At 45.6% G+C, this 16,070-nt stretch overlaps 1 protein-coding gene across 3 annotated transcripts; it reads left to right on the top strand.

The window, feature by feature from the left end:
* Positions 1 to 2,848: 2,848 nt before the first annotated feature.
* Positions 2,849 to 13,465, top strand: ITLN2 (intelectin 2). 3 transcript variants are annotated; one of them, XM_086394553.1, is made up of 8 exons: positions 2,849 to 2,983; positions 3,210 to 3,273; positions 3,891 to 4,001; positions 4,941 to 5,188; positions 5,514 to 5,672; positions 6,075 to 6,195; positions 7,466 to 7,569; positions 13,130 to 13,465. In XM_086394553.1, the coding sequence occupies exons 1-8, from the start codon at positions 2,972 to 2,974 to the stop codon at positions 13,280 to 13,282; spliced, it is 972 nt and encodes a 323-aa protein (XP_086250679.1). In that variant the 5' UTR covers positions 2,849 to 2,971; the 3' UTR covers positions 13,283 to 13,465. The 3 variants fall into 3 exon arrangements, with proteins under 3 accessions (XP_086250679.1, XP_086250680.1, XP_086250681.1); XM_086394554.1 differs by having other exon boundaries at positions 2,851 to 2,983; positions 3,894 to 4,001; XM_086394555.1 differs by lacking the exons at positions 2,849 to 2,983; positions 3,210 to 3,273; positions 3,891 to 4,001 and adding an exon at positions 4,690 to 4,771.
* Positions 13,466 to 16,070: the final 2,605 nt, after the last annotated feature.

The raw sequence follows: 16,070 nt of genomic DNA, 5'->3' as shown, positions 1-16,070 counted from the left end.
TCCCTGGCTCAGGTTTTTGGACATTCTAAGGTGTCATCTAGTAGTTACATATCCTTTTGGTAGAGGCCACTGCATATGCCTTTGGCCACATATTCTCAATTGTCTCATGTTAGAAACAGTATTCAGCAGAGGATGATACCATGCATTGATGGCCAAAGAATGAGCATCTGGAAGGTGACTCAATCCAAATATATTGCTTTATTACCTCAAATTTTACTAATCAAATTTTACAAGTTTTATATCATGCACAGCAACGTTTCTCAGCTGTTAGGTTGGGTCTGTGTAACTAGTCAGCTTATTTTACTTGGAATATGCTGTGCTTAGTCACTCAGTCGTGTCTGACTCCTTGTGACACCGTGAGTTGTAGGTGTCACAGACTTCTCTGTCCAAGGGGGTCTCCAGGCAAGAATACTGGAGTGGGTTGCCAAACCCTCCTCCAGGGGATCCTTCCAACTCAGGGATCGAACCCAGGTCTCCCACATAGCAGACAGATTCTTTACTGTCTGAGCCACCAGGGAAGCCCTGCACATGGATGCCAAATAGCAAAATCCTTGCTCTTTACTGAGGTGCAGATGGGAAAATGTTTGGGAGCTATTATGTGTGTGCATGTGTGTGTGCCCTTGTTGAAGATGATTTATGATGGAATTTTTCCACACTGTTTGCCTTCTGAAGACCCAGAATCTGTTATTCCTTTCATTTCTCCATGGAAAACAGACCAGTTTTTCTCCCAGACCCTCTCCTTTGTGATGCAGAACCAAGACAGCTGACACGCAGCGCTGACGTTGTTTCCCTGAGGTCTTCCTTCAACGCCCCGTGCAGTCTGTACATCTCACGCCTCCTGAGACACCACAGGCAGCATATCTGGCATTTCCCCTAAAACAGAGTACAGACCACCATCCTTCCAACCTCGAAGATTAGTTTCCTCATCAGACATAAACATACCACCAAGCCAGGGCCCCATATTTTATGGGGTCATTTCCTGAGGCTGGAAAAAGGATGGTGTGGACTTGTGCCCTTCCTGGTAAAGGCTTCAGCCTGAAACTGACCCTTTCTGCTCACATTTCTTGGCTAGGACAAGTCCCATGGCCCACTTAACTTCACAGAGGAGAGGGACAGTCTTTCCTGGGCCTCCAAAAAGAAGGGAGTTAATCACAGTGAACAACCCAAATGACTACCTGAGAAATCGCCTGATTAAGTGGTATTAGTGGTCATTTCCCTATGGCTGTAGCAAACAGCAGAGATGTATGGGAGACAGGTCAGTCCTCTCTACATCTCTCTCTCCAACCCTGTCCTCTCTGAAAACAAATGCAGATGGTTGTGATGTAGTAGAGTGCACGGGTAAGTGTAAGTTATTAATAACATTCCAGGCCTTGGATTAGATAGTGGTTTGTATGTGTGTAAGGCATTTGCCTTCCTCTGCACTGAACAAGCATGATGGCTCTTGTATCTTGGACAGCAAAGAGATATGCTGCTGGAGGCCCAGGAAGGACAGGAAGTAATGTCCTGAGCACCAGCAACTGATCCCCCAGAGCAGCCCCAGCAGCAGAGGTGGCAGAAATGAGGTATCGCAGGGTCAGTGGTCAGCCAGAGTGCTGAGAGGAATTGGGCTGGCATGGGTGTGGAATGCAGATGTAGAACATTGTAAGCAGGTGTACCCTGGGGATTATGGGCTTCAAATGTGGGCAAGAAATCTCCTACTGATGGGAGGAATGAAAGCCAGAGGAATTTCAGTTTACTATGGATGCCAGTTGAGCTGAGTGGAACTCCCAGGCTGGTGGACCCCAGCAAGTTACACTGCTACACTGAAAAGAGTTAATGATAATTGCACTGTGGTTATATATGAGATATCTCTATTAATAAAATACAAACTTAGCTATGGGAAAGACCCTTCATGTATGTAACTTACCTTCAATTTGCTCAGAAAAAGTCTTGTGTAAGTTTGTGTGTGAATATATAGAGGGGGTATACATCATAAAGTAAATAGGGTGAAACACAAACAGCAGGTGGATCTAGGTAAAGGTTATATTTGTGTTTATGAACTGTTTTTATTTTTACAATATTCTGTAAATTTTCAATTATTTTTAACCCCAAATAAATACAAGAATGACATGACAGTGTGACATCACATAATTAGGGGTTGGAAAAAAGCCATAGCAGGACAGGAGAGCGTCCTTCAGCTTCTCCAGGGGGTGGGGGTGTCAGGGACGGCTTCATGGTGAAGTTTCAGGAGAGAGTGGAAGGATGATGATTTGACAGAGGTGTGTGAGGCCCTGGAGCATCTGACTGAGGTGGGAGCAGGACAGGTTGCAGGGGAGAACCGTGAGGTCCCGTCCATCCCCAGAGTCTGTTATGGAAGGGAGCCCTGTGTGAGTGTCACCTGTGTGCCCAGGAGTGCTGCCTCCTGCCCCTCCAGCCAGCCACACATTCCTTCTCCTTGCCTGGGCCTGAGGTTCTGCTGCTGCTAAGTGGCTTCAGTCATGTCTGACTCTGTGCGACCCCATAGATGGCAGCCCACCAGGCTCCCCCGTCCCTGGGATTCTCCAGGCAAGAACACTGGAGTGGGATGCCATTTCCTTCTCCAATGCATGAAAGTGAAGAGTGATAGTGACGTCGCTCAGTCATGTCTGACTCCTAGCGACCACATGGACTGCAGCCCACCAGGCTCCTCTGTCCATGAGTTTTCCAGGCAAGAGTACTGGAGTGGGGTGCCATCGCCTTCTCCAGGGCCTGAGGTTCAGGAAGCTTCAAAGGAAGAATGCTCGAGGGTGCGGCCTGCAGCCCAAAGTAGGCTGGGATGGGTGGGGCCCGTATGCTCAGCGCTTTAAGTACCTCAGACCTCCCTGCAGAGGCAGTAGCTCTGAGACTCCTCCTGGTTGGGCGCTCTCAGCTCCTGGCATCTGTGAGGAAGGAAGCAGAGAGCTAGCTCCCTGTGCTGAGTCTGAGACAGGAGCCCAGTGTGTGGGGAGCCACAATGCCAGCTCAGGTCTGGTCTTGGCCTTAAGGATGGGGAGTTTCAGAGAAAGGACACTGTGGCCCCTTAAGGATTTGTAGGGTTGAATGGGGTGGGGTCTGTTCCAGGAGGTCCAGACCGCCATAATCCCATCACTTTCCATTTGAGTTTTCCTTACTCAGAGAGTTCAAAGAGAAAGGATGGAAGGGAGAGAAAGGATGAACCAGCCAATGACCTTGTGCATGTCCTTTCTACTTAGGGGACAGGAGTCAGGTTTTACTTCCTGCTGTTCCTCTCTGTGGCCACCAGAGGGCCGAATGCAGGTAAGTCACTCAGGAGCAGCAGTTTCATCAGCTCAGATGTGCAGTGGAGCAGAGAGAGTAGAACCAGGTTGGATGCTGAAGTCCTGGACTAGAGGGGGAGTCATGGAGATGCAGAGAAGCCACACTTTGCAGCCAAATTGAGCTGTGGCCAGAGTGCTGATTGCTGGTGTCTCTGGATGTTTGGTCTGAAGCTAAGGCCTGTCCTGGGGCTCCATCTGTGCCTCTGTGTGGCTAGGGGGCTCAGGGGAGCCATGGTGGTGAAGACTGGGCTTCCTTCTAGCTGCTCCTGCTCCTATGGCCTTGGCCTTGGGGTTCCCAGAGGGTGCTTGGTGGTCAGGGCTGTGTCCAGGGAACATCCTTCCCTAGTCTTCATCCTCACGATTCCATTTATCACAGTAGGCATAATGAGAGTTTTTGTGTTTAACTGGTTGTGGAGAAGAATGTAAGTGTTGAGTATGTACTAGATTGTGGTCAGCTATTCTTAGCGGAGAGAATCCTGACCTCAGGGGCCTCACAGCCTAGTGATGAGCCTGTGAAGTGGGAAGGGGCTAGGAGCCAATGGCCAGGAAGGCTGGTGTGAGCGGCATGAGACTGAAAATTATCCTCACATCCTCTAGCAGGGACACTTGCTGTTGAGAAGTTTTGGGAGGAGGAAACCTGTGCTCCTTACCTGTCTTTCCTTCCAAGAAGCTGCAAGGAAATCAAAGAAAGTTGCCATAAAGCAGCTGGTGAGTAATAACCCAACTCAGCATCCTTTCCTTTTAACCACTTTTTAGCTAAACAGATCTTGGTCATGGAGATCAAGAGGGGGTGTGCCTACCACTCCTGTCTGCTCTGATTCCAGCTTCCAGCCTAGGAGATTTCTATTGGGAATTTTGAGGCTTTGGGGTCCAGCCTAGTTGTCAGAGACATGATCTTCTGAACACAGGGAGAAGGTGGTGTTTCTGGTGAGTCTTAGCATGATGGCTGTAGCTCCAATGAGTGTAAGATTTTTCCCTGCTTGTAGGCTAAGAAGTTAGTTCTGCCCTAGTATCATAGATTCTGGTAGAAAACATGAGCCTCCAGAGGCAGAGACATAGAGCTTTATTCCTCACAATCACAGAAGTAGCCAGAGCATCATCCTTTCCCTGTGCTGGTGTTCTGGGTCCCATCCCATCCCAGTGATGTGAAAGGGCCAGGAGATATCTTCCCATGTAGTTTGTCAAGTGGCTCATAAATTGGGTTCGTCAAGCAAATGTAGGCCTTTTTGGATAAGACAGTTTATTTTCTCTGGGGCTGAGTACAAGGAAGAACTGTGCAGTTAGGGAATCTGAAACTCATATAATGGGCAGTGACCATGCCTGCCCTTACCTCTGAGTTGAAGAGGCCACACCCTGATGTAGCCTTGAGACGTGGTCAGGTGTGATTTCTGGCCTCTTCTGGCCACGAGAAGGCTCTATCCCAAGGGAGATACCATCTCTGTCTCCTAGGATGTTCGCTCTACAAAGTCTTTGAATAGGTAGTGTGGAACAAAGGCAGTCAGTGTCCACAGAGAATTGTCCTCAACAAGCAGATATGTGTGGGAGCCTTCAGGATACCTTTCTGACTTCCCAGAGTCTTTCTGGTTGTGAGTCTGAGATGGACCCTGTGCTCTCAGACAGGGGGTCTCTGGATGGTTCCCTCTGTAGATGGCCTGTATCACCTCCGCACTGAGAATGGTGTCGTCTACCAGACCTTCTGTGACATGACCTCTGGGGGTGGCGGCTGGACCCTGGTGGCCAGCGTCCATGAGAACAACATGCGTGGGAAATGCACAGTGGGTGATCGCTGGTCCAGTCAGCAGGGCAACAGGGCTGACTACCCAGAGGGTGACGGCAACTGGGCCAACTACAACACGTTTGGGTCTGCAGAGGCCGCCACCAGCGATGACTACAAGGTACTGAGCACCGGGTGGGAAAGGGTGGGAGCTGCTTGTGGCTGGAGCAGAGCATGTGGAAGGGAGGGTGGGACATGGGGATGTGGCGGTGGGGCTGGAGAAGAATAAAGACGGAAGTCCATGTCTTGAATGACAAATTCCTCTCACCAAGGTTGTTTGTGTGGTGGGGTCTCCTCGTCTGCTGGAGGGAGGTGGGGGTCTGGGCACTGCTGGGCACCTGTTCCCTGGAGACCTGAGCTCTCAGCTTCACTGAGGACTGTGTGTGTGGGTCCTTGGCTGGTGGCACCTCCTGGGCTGGTCAGGCTGAGTGTGTGTCCCTCTGCAGAACCCTGGCTACTATGACATCCAGGCCCAGGACCTGGGCATCTGGCATGTGCCCAACAAGTCCCCCCTGCAGCAATGGAGGAAAAGCTCCCTGCTGAGGTACCACACCAACACTGGCTTCTTCCAGAGACTGGGGCATAATCTGTTTGGACTCTACCAGGTACCTGGCGCTGCTGGCTGGGGGTGGGGGCACTACCTTTGGTGAGCAGAGAGTCAGGTGTTTGGGATGGGGAGTAAGTCTGCTCTGTCCATATCACTAAGGGCCTCTGCTTGGCTTTCTACTACCTCTGGGTCACTATGAACTAGTGTGCCGCCTCTTTCAGAGGAACTGTGAGCCAGGCTGGGGAAGAAGCCTAGGGGAGAGGATTGGGGCGGGTAGAGAGTGAAAAGGATAGGGGTCTTGAGGCTGGTTAGGGTCCTAGCTATGGGTGGCAAGGGGGAAATACACCAGTATTATTCATACTGATTCCTGAATAATGCCACATGAGGGTATAAAGCCTTTACTGCCCAGAATGGCAGTATCTCTGTTGTCTTCCACAATCTATATTTTGGGTCCCTGCAGAAATACCCAGTGAAATATGGAGCAGGGAATTGCTGGACTGACAACGGCCCAGCCATTCCTGTCGACTATGACTTTGGTGATGCTGAGAAAACTGCATCTTATTACTCACCAAATGGTCAGCGTGAGTATCTGCTTCCAAAGCCCAGTCGTTAACCCTTCTCTGCACTCTCCGGGAAAGTGTAAATAAGAAAAGTTAATGATCCTTCAGTTCAGTCACTCAGTCGTGTCCGACTCTTTGCGACCCCATGAATTGCAGCACGCCAGGCCTCCCTGTCCATCATCAACTCCTGGAGTTCACTCAAACTCATGTCCATCGAGTCTGTGATGCCATACAGCCATCTCATCCTCTGTTGTCCCCTTCTCCTCCTGCCCCCAGTCCCTCCCAGCATCAGAGTCTTTTCCAATGAGTCAACTCTTCGCATGAGGTGGCCAAAGTACTGGAGTTTCAGCTTTAGCATCATTCCTTCCAAAGAACACCCAGGACTGATCTCCTGTAACCCTAATGATCCTTAGCATTTATTAAAAATGTTCAATATGCCAAGCTGTTTTCTAGGAATGTGACATGGATTTTTGTTATGTAACCATCATGAAAAAACTATATGCTCAGGCTTCTTAACTAATAACCCTGTTTGATTCTTTTTCCCCCTTAGTTTATTTATTTTTAATTTACCCTTAGTTTATTTATTTATTTTAAACCAATACCATATTGTGTTGGTTTCTGCCATACATCAACATGAATCAACCATAGGTATACATATGTCCCCTCCCTCTTGAACCTCCCACCCCATTCTACCCCTCTAGGATGTCACAGAGCCCTGGTTTGAGTTTCCTGAGTCACTCTAAGAATCTTACAGTAGTTAAGAGCTAATTAATGTGCACAGGTGAGAACAACTTGCAAAGTAATGAGAAAAATTTGTTTTTGTTATGATGGATAGCTATTATTGTAAGAAGACCTTTTAAGCATGATAAAGCCACAGAACTTGTCTTTGGTGGGAAAATAAGAGTCATTTTACTTTAAAGTCATGGTAATTGGATGAGAAGTGTGCCAGCAGAGACCGATGGCTGCTTCTGATCATTGCTTATTCCTGCTGAACCTCTGGAGGTCTTCTTGCTGATCTGTCAGTGGATCTCATTTCTCCTATGAGCCTTAGACAGACAAGTGACTTTTGTGAGCCTGAGCCTTGGTCTTCTTGCCCCAGATGGAGGGAGGGTCTCTTTGCTTTTTCAAGGCCAGGATGCAGCAGCCACTGTCGAAAAGTGCTGGGCTCTTTGCCCACAGATTGGCTGTAAGCTGACCTGTTGATTTAGGGAATTCCTGGGCTGGTCAAAGGGAAGATATTTCCAGTTCGTCCTTTGAATCCTTGGCCTTTTCTCTGCCTCTTTTTTTCCAGGAGAATTTGTTGCAGGATTTGTCCAGTTCAGGGTGTTTAACAATGAGAGGGCAGCCCATGCCCTGTGTGCTGGGATGAGAGTCACTGGCTGTAACACTGAGCATGTGAGTTTGGGGAAGATCCCTGGCTTGTCTGGGTGAGTGTATGTGTGTGTATGTTTGTGTGTGTGTGTGTGTACCTGTCTGGGGTGTTTGATGTGGCTTGCATTTTTACTCTTTTCTGGCATTGTGTAGACATAATTTTTAAATTGTAGCTATTATTTTTTAATTGATTCAATTGATCTATAACATTATATTAGTTTCTGATATACAGCATAGTGATTCTATATTTTTATATATTATGAAATGATCACTGTAACAAGTCTAGCCAACACCCAGCACTACTCACAGTTGCAAATTCTTTTTTCTTGTGATGAGAAGTTTTAACATCTACTTTCTGAGTAACTTTTCAATGTATAGTATAGTCTTATGACTAGTGTCACCATACTGTACCTTACACCCCCAGGACTTACTTTATACATGAAAGTTTGGAACATCACCGATGGTTCAGTGATTAGGACTCTGGAACTCCACTGTTGTTGTTGTTGCTCAGTTGCTAAGTCATGTCCCTCTCTTTGTGACCCCATGAAGTGCAGCATGCCAGGCTTCCCCGTCCTTCACTGTGTCTCAGAGTTTGCTCAAGTTCATGTCCATTGAGTCAGTGGTGCCATCCAACCATCTCATCCTCTGTTGACCCCTTCTCCTCTTGCCCTCAATCTTTACCAGCATCAGGGTCTTTCCCAGTGAGTCAGGTCTTTGCATTAGGTGGCCAAAGTATTGAAGCTTCAGCTTCAGCACCAATCCTTTCAATGAAAATTCAGGGTTGATTGCCTTTAGGACTGAGTGCTTTGCTCTCCTTACTGTCCAAGGGACTCTCACAAGTCATCTCCAGCATCACAGTTCAAAAGCATCAATTCTTTGCTTCTCAGCCTTCTTCATAGTACAACTCTCACATCCATAAATGACTACTGGAAAAACCACAGCTTTGACTACAGGGACCTTTGTCCGCAAAGCGATCCTCTGCTTTTTAACACACTGTCTAGGTTTGTCATAGGTTTTCTTCCAAGGAGCAAGTGTCTTTTAATTTTGTGGCTGCCGTCACTGTCTGTAGTGATTATGGAGTCCAAGAAAATGAAATCTGACATTGTTTCCACATTTTCCTTTCTATTTGCCATCAAGTGGTAGGATCAGATGCCATGGTCTTTGTTTTCTGAATGTTGAGTTTTAAGCCAGTTTTTCCACTCTCCTTTTTCCCCTTCATCAAGAGGCTCTTTAGTTCCTCTTCACTTTCTGCCATTAAAGTCGTATCAACTGTATATCTGAGTTTGTTGACATTTCTTCTGGCAATATTGATTCCAGCTTGTGCTTTATCCAGGCCTGCATTTTCCGTGAGGTACTCTGTGTATAACTTAAATAAGCAGGGTGACAACATACAGCCTTGATGTACCTCTTTCCCAATTTTGAACCATTCCATTGTTCCATGTCCAGTTCTAACTGTGGCTTTTTGCCCTGCATACAGGTTTCTCAGGAGGCAGGTAAGGCGGTCTGGTATTCCCATTTCATTAAGAATATTTCACAGTTTGTTGTGATCCACAGTAAAGGCTTTAGCATAGTCAATGAAGCAGCATAGATTTTTTTTTTTTTTAATTGCCTTGCTTTCTATGATCCAGAGTATGTTGGCAATTATCTCTGGTTCTTCTGCCTTCTCTAAACCCAGCTTGTACATCTCTGGAAGTTCTCAGTTCTCATACTGCTGAAGCCTAACTTGAAGGATTTTGAGCATATCTTGCTGGCATGTGAAATGAATGTAATTGTATGGTAATTTGAACATTCTTTGGCACTACCTTTCTCTGGGATTCGAATGAAAACTCACCTTTTCAGTCGTGTGGCCACTGCTGAATTTCCCAAATTTGCTGGCATAATGAGTGCAGCATTGTAACAGCATCATCTTTTAGGATATGAAATAGGTCAGTAGGAATTCCATCACCTCCAACTTTGTCTGTAGTGATGCTTCCTAAGCCCCTTAAGGCTTTCTTATCTCTCGTTGCTATTCTTTGGAACTCCGCATTCAAATGGGTATATCTTTCCTTTTCTCCTTTGCCTTTTGCTTCTCTTCTCTTCTCAGCTATTTGGAAGGGCTCCTCAGACAACCATTTTGCCTTTGCATTTCTTTTTCTTTGGGATGGTTTTGGTCACCACTTCTAGTAAAGGTCATGAACCTCCATCCATAGTTCTTCAGGCACTCTATCAGATCTAATTCCTTGAATTTGTTTGTCACTTCTGCTGTATAATCATAAAGGATTTGATTTAGGTCATACCTGAATGGCCTAGTGGTTTTCCCTCCTTCTTCAATTTGAGCCTGAATTTTGCAATAAGGAGCTCATGATCTGATCATGATCAGCTCCAGGTCTTGTTTTTGCTGAGTGTATAGAGCTTCTCCACCTTTGGCTGAAAAGAATATAATCAATCTGATTTTGGTACTGACCATCGGGTGATGTCCACGTGCAGAGTTGTCTCTTGTGTTGTTGGAAGAGAGTGTTTGCTATGATGAGTGCTCTCCCTCGGGAAAACTCTGTTAGCCTTTGCCCTGCTTCATTTTGTACTCCAAAGCCAAACTTGCCTATTATTGCAGGTATCTCTTGACTTCCTACGTTTGCATTCCAGTCCCCATGATGAAAAAGACATCTTTTTTTGGTTTTAGTTTTAAGAAGTCTTGTAGGTCTTCATAGAATCATTCAACTTCAGCTTCTTCTTAATGGTTTGGAGATAGATGTGGATTGCTGTGATGCTGAATGATTTGCCTCGGAAATGAAATGAGATCATTCTGTCATTTTTGAGACTGCACCTAAGTACTGCATTTCAGACTCTTTTGTTTACTCTGAGGTCTACTCCATTTCTTCTAAGGGATTCTTACCCACAGTAGTAGATATAATGATCATCTAAATTAAATTCTCCTATTCCCATCCATTTTAGTTCACTGATTCCTAAAATGTCCATGTTCACTCTTGTCATCTCCTGTTTGACCACATGGACCTAACATTTCAGCTTCTTATGCAGTATTGTTCTTTACAGCATTGAGCTTTGCCTTTACCACCATATACAACCACAACTGGGCGTCATTTCTGCTTTGGCTCAGCCTCTTCATTCTTTCTGGAGGTATTTTCCATCTTCTCAATAGTATATTGGCCAGCTTCCGATCTGGGGGTGTTCATCTTTCAGTGTTATGTCTTTTTTCCTTTTCATACTGCTCATGGTGTTCTCAAGGCAAGAATACTGAAGTGGTTTGCCATTCCCTTCTCCAGTGGACCACGTTTTTCAGGCCCTAATTAGCAGGGACGTGCGCTTTAGCCCCTCAGTGTAGCTGGATGACATGCTTAGTGCCCTGGCCGTCCTACTGCTAGTCCACATTGAACGTTTAAACCTTCACGGGCCATCAGACGTCAGTCAGTATGTGGCTGGGAGTTGAGGCAAAGGCCCTGCTGAAGTGGTTGGGAAGTGGGTCCGGAGAAGGCTGGAGCTGATGCTGGAGGACTCCCAGGAGCAGAGGGCACTTGCCTTCACCACTGCCGCTGGCCACCCTGGAGCCAATCCGCCACCCTGGAGCCAAGAGTCCACTATGGAGCTGATCTGCTGCCTGCATCTTCTTATTTATATTCCTGATGGTTTGAAGATCAATTTCCCACTGTAGGGGGCCCAACTGGATCCCTAGTTGGGGAGCTGAGATCTGTTACATGCGTGGCATGAACAAGAAAAATGAACTGAAAGTTTATTCCTTTTGACCACTGGACATAATTTACTGTTTTGAAGTTCAATTTATGTATATTCTCATATATGATTAGCATTTTTATGTTGTGTTTAAGAAATATTTCTGTTTGTTGAGGTCACAAAGACATTCTCAAATATTCTTAGTAAATTCTAGAAGCTTTAGGTGTTTGTTGTTTTTCCAGTCTTGTAGAAGAGAACACCATAGGCGTGTTGGCTGGAGACTGTCTTTGATGGGTATTTTGTGACTGGAGGGGCAAGAAGAAGAGGGTGTCAGGAATATGGGGTGGAGAACATTCACTTAGGCCCTTTTCCTTTCACACCTGTCAGTCTAAGAAATGTGACCCTGAAGGACGTCTTCATGTCCCCCCTCAAATATGTTTGCCCATTTGTCAGTCAAAGTGAGACAACTGTGTCCTCATGAAAGAGCCCTTAGGTTATGATTCTGAGGATAAAGCAGGTGTGGGGCCTGGGAGTGGGGTGGGATGTGTTGCCCCCTACATTGGCTTACATGGAGCCTTATCGTGTTCATTAGTGCTCATTTGCATGTACCCCTGCAAGCACTGATTCCATAAAAATACATGATAGAGCACCCACAAAGTGCTCGATATTAGACACGCACAGCTGACAGTCATTTTAAGGAAATCAGACTGAATGGGATGGAGACAGAAGTGCACGGTTGCAATGTGGTGTCACCTGTGATAGCAACATAAACAAGGGGCCTGGGAAACAAAATGTAGGAGCTTCTACGTCTAATGATGGCACATAGCTGATTCTCCGAGCTGGGGACATTTTTGTTGAATCTCAAAAGCTCCAGCCAATGCACCTATGGTGTTCTCTTCTACAAGACTGGAAAAACAACAAAAACCTAAAGGTTCTAGAATTTACTAAGACTATTTGAGAATGTCTTTGTGACCTCAACAAACAGAAATATTTCTTAAACACAACATAAAAATGCTAACAACAAGGGCAGACAACAAGGGCAGAAAGATGCCTGTCTAGCATGAGTGACTAACATTTTCAGAATCACTGGTGTTTGAGAGACCAGTGGGGTGTTGAAGGGCCCTTGAGCTGTTGTTTGCTTTTGGAGCATCTTGTATATTTAGGTAGAAGCAGAAGCCGAAGCTGGAGATACCTACAGGAAGCAGGGTAAGCAGGGACTTTTCCATTCTGTCCAGGATGTAGATTTCATGTTGTAGAAGATGTGACTCCTCAGAGGATTTTGAACATAGGAGTGACCTGATCAGCTTTGATGTTTCTATAATGATGTATAGCCAGCTGGAGGACACGGATCCAAGAGCAGGGAAATTAGGGGCAGGGAGGTAATGAGGCAGGTGTAAAGATGCAGATGTGAAATGCTGAGGACCTGAGCCAGGGTGTTCAAGGCCAATAAGAGAGAGAATTAGTTTTGTTTTGCTCAACTGGCCTGTTAGATCTAGAGATATGTAGATGGAGACATGTGGCTGCAGTTGCCTATGGGGTTTCAAGCTCAGAAAATATGGACCTGACTTCCGAGATTTAGGAGTTTCTTGACAATGTATGATTATGCTGATACTAGCAAAAGTCACGGGAGAAGATGAGCCATCATCAGGAGACTGGTGTGGCCAGAACCGTGGGGAATAGCATTTGGGGGAATCAGTTGAGGGAAAAGGGTGAGGTAAAAGGCCTGAGAATAAAGATGAAGCAAGGTAGAAAGGAATTCAGGAAAGAACATGATTTCAGAGTCCACTGGAGGGAGGATTTCTGGCAGGGGAGTGGTCAAGGCCAAGTAGGAGGAGGACCAAAGATTCCAGGGGATTTAAAGATTAAGATCTCCGTGGTGTCCACAGCCAACCCCTCACTGTGTCTTCTCCCTGCCCCCCAGCACTGCATCGGTGGAGGAGGATTCTTCCCAGAGGGCAATCCCGTGCAGTGTGGGGATTTCTCTTCCTTTGACTGGGATGGATACGGAACTCACCGGGGTTACAGCTCCAGCCGAGAGATCACCGAGGCGGCTGTGCTCCTGTTCTACCGCTGAGACCTGAGTGTATGAGACGTGGAACCCAGCTCCTAAGCCCAGAAACTCAGAGATGGAAAGATGTTTCCATTTTCTCCAACAAGGAAAGGAGAATAAATTACATCATTTGTGACTCTTAAGTTCTTTTAATTCTTTTTACAAATTGCCTGACACCTGGAAGATGTATTAAAATAATGCCTCTTATTCTGGTGACTTCTGATTTACTTTCTGAGTTGGGAACTTCTAGTCTCAGGTCCCAGAACACAGGTTTGCCCCTCTTTGTAGGCAAATCCTGAGTAAGACTGAGGAGCAAGGGAAAGTTTTTCTCATTAATTTTTCCTACCATATTGTTATTGGCTAGTCAAATCAAGCTCTCAAACGAAACATAATGAAGAAAAGGTGAATATTGTTTAGATTCTGTAGAAAAAACGTTGGGTAGTTGAGACTACCCATTTCCTTTATTTTTGTAGCGTTGACAGTTAAGACATTGTCCCTAAAATGATTGTAGTATGAATTGCAATGTGTGTGTGTTGGGGAGGGTTGTCTCAGCTCCAAGAAATGCTCTGATAACTAGGTGGAGGTCCTACAATTCAACTCAATGTTGACCCAATCTACTATGAGAAATCCTCAGATCCCACATGTGAATGGCTCAGTCCTATACATCTGCCCCTTGGATCCTCTACTTCAGACACCAGTTGCAAGTGCAAAAGGACCGGCTATATATTTGAGGGTCCAGTGAATCCCTTCTTTGGTTCATCTAATTTGTTAGGGTGGCTCACAGAACTCAGAAAAAACTGGTGATTGATTTATTATAAAAAGATAAAAATTGGGAACTGCCGTATGTAAGAGATGCTTAGGGTACAGTATGGGGACAGTGTAAGGAGATTCCATGCCCTCTCAGCCTATCACCAACCCCGATTCTCCCATCAGTTCTTCAATCCAGAATCCCTCTGAACCCACTTCTTTGGGTTTCTTTTCTTTTTCTTTTTTAACAAAGGCTTCATTACATAGGCATGATTGATTTAATCATTTACCAGGGCAATTGTTTCCATCTCCAGCCCTTCTTCCCTCCAGGAGGGTCAGGGTTTGTAGTACTGATAGTTCTAACCTTTTAATCATGTGGTTAGTCACCTGGCAACCAGCCTACCTCCTTAGATGTGATTCAAAAGTTACTTTACTCACATAACACAAGAAACCTTTTTTTTTGTTTGTTTTTTGCTCTGATCACTTAAGAAATCCAAGAGTTTTAGGAACTCAGTGCCAGAAACAGGATGAAAACAAAATTGATACTTAGTGTAAAGCAGTATCACACTCTTCAAGGATGTGAATGGCAGGATCTGGGCTCCCGTCTTCAGTTGCTTACTCAAAAACTGAGCTACACATGGAATTAGGTCTCAGTGCATCATCTGTGGAGAAGGCAATGGCACCCCACTTCAGTACTCTTGCCTGGAAAATCCCATGGATGGAGGAGCCTAGTAGGCTTCAGTCTGTGGGGTCTGTATAGTCGGACACGACTGAGTGACTTTACTTTCAGTTTTCACTTTCATGCATTGGAGAAGGAAATGGCAACCCACTCCGGTGTTCTTGCCTGAAGAATCCCAGGGACGGGGGAGCCTGGTGGGCTGCCGTCTATGGGGTTGCAGAGAGTTGGAGACGACTGAAGCGACTTAGCAGCAGGAGCAGCAGCATCTGTACAATGCTAATTCGATGACAACAGTTCTGACTGTGAGCAGAGTGCAGATATTTTATTCTACTTTGTTCAAAAGGCAAATCTGAACAAAACTTTCCTCAGCTCCCATCACTGTACTTTTTCTCCATTGCTCCTTGTGGATTAGAGCAGTGATTCTCAAATAGGGTGGGAGATGGAGGAGATGCAGGTGCTGTTGTCTCTCAGGAGGACTGCCAGATTTAGCAAATAAAAACATAGGAGACTCACCTACACTTTATTTCAGATAAATAATGAATAAAGTTTTTAGTATAAATGTGTCTCCCACAATATTTACCTTGAGACTCTACCCCAGCGAACACCTGGGAACATTTGGAGACATTTTCATGCCTGGGAAGTTATGTTGTGGGGTGGAGTGCCACTGGATAGAGGCCATGGCTGCTGGGAAACACCATCCATTACACAGGACCCCTCCCTCAAATGGAGAGTGATGTGATCTGCAATGTCAGTAGTGTGTTTGAGAAAGCCTGGACACAGGACTTGCTTTATTTGTAGAGTATTGACATTCTGCATTTCTGAACATTTGTAGCTGAGGGCAAAAAGAAAAATTTAAGAAAATGTGTTTAATTTAAACATTTCACAAAAATCTATTTCATTATTGGCCTCAAGTATTTAATAATTTTATGCATTCAAGTTGATGAAATGGAAATTCATATTCTAAGAGAAGTCAAGAAAATTTAAGCTTAGAAATTTCTCCACCCCTTGGCCTCCTTGGCCTCCTCTCCTGTGCCTTGTGTATCTGCCTTATGCATCCACCAAGCCTCTGTATTGGCAGAAATACTTGCTCAGTCATCAAGAGCACCATTCTCCTAGCACCAAGGCAACTCCTTAAGAGGCAACATTCCTTCTTGAACTCATAAGAGGTCACCATGGCCCATCATTTTGTACTTAGAGATCAAGATTTTATAAACTCTGTACATCGTTTAATGTACAGCCATCTATCTCATAAACCTAGATAGGACTTCCCTGGTGGGCCAGTGGTAAAGAATCTGCCAGCCAGTGCAGAGGACATGGGTTTGATCCCTGCTCCAGGAAGATTTCACTTGCTGTGGGACAATTAAGCCACGTGCCACGACTACTGAG

The sequence above is a fragment of the Bos grunniens genome, chromosome 3 (genome assembly GCF_055505025.1).
Source record: "Bos grunniens cultivar Pamir isolate PY7600 chromosome 3, Bosgru_T2T1.0, whole genome shotgun sequence".
NCBI lineage: Eukaryota > Metazoa > Chordata > Mammalia > Artiodactyla > Bovidae > Bos > Bos grunniens.
This window is presented reverse-complemented; position numbering and strand designations above follow the sequence as displayed.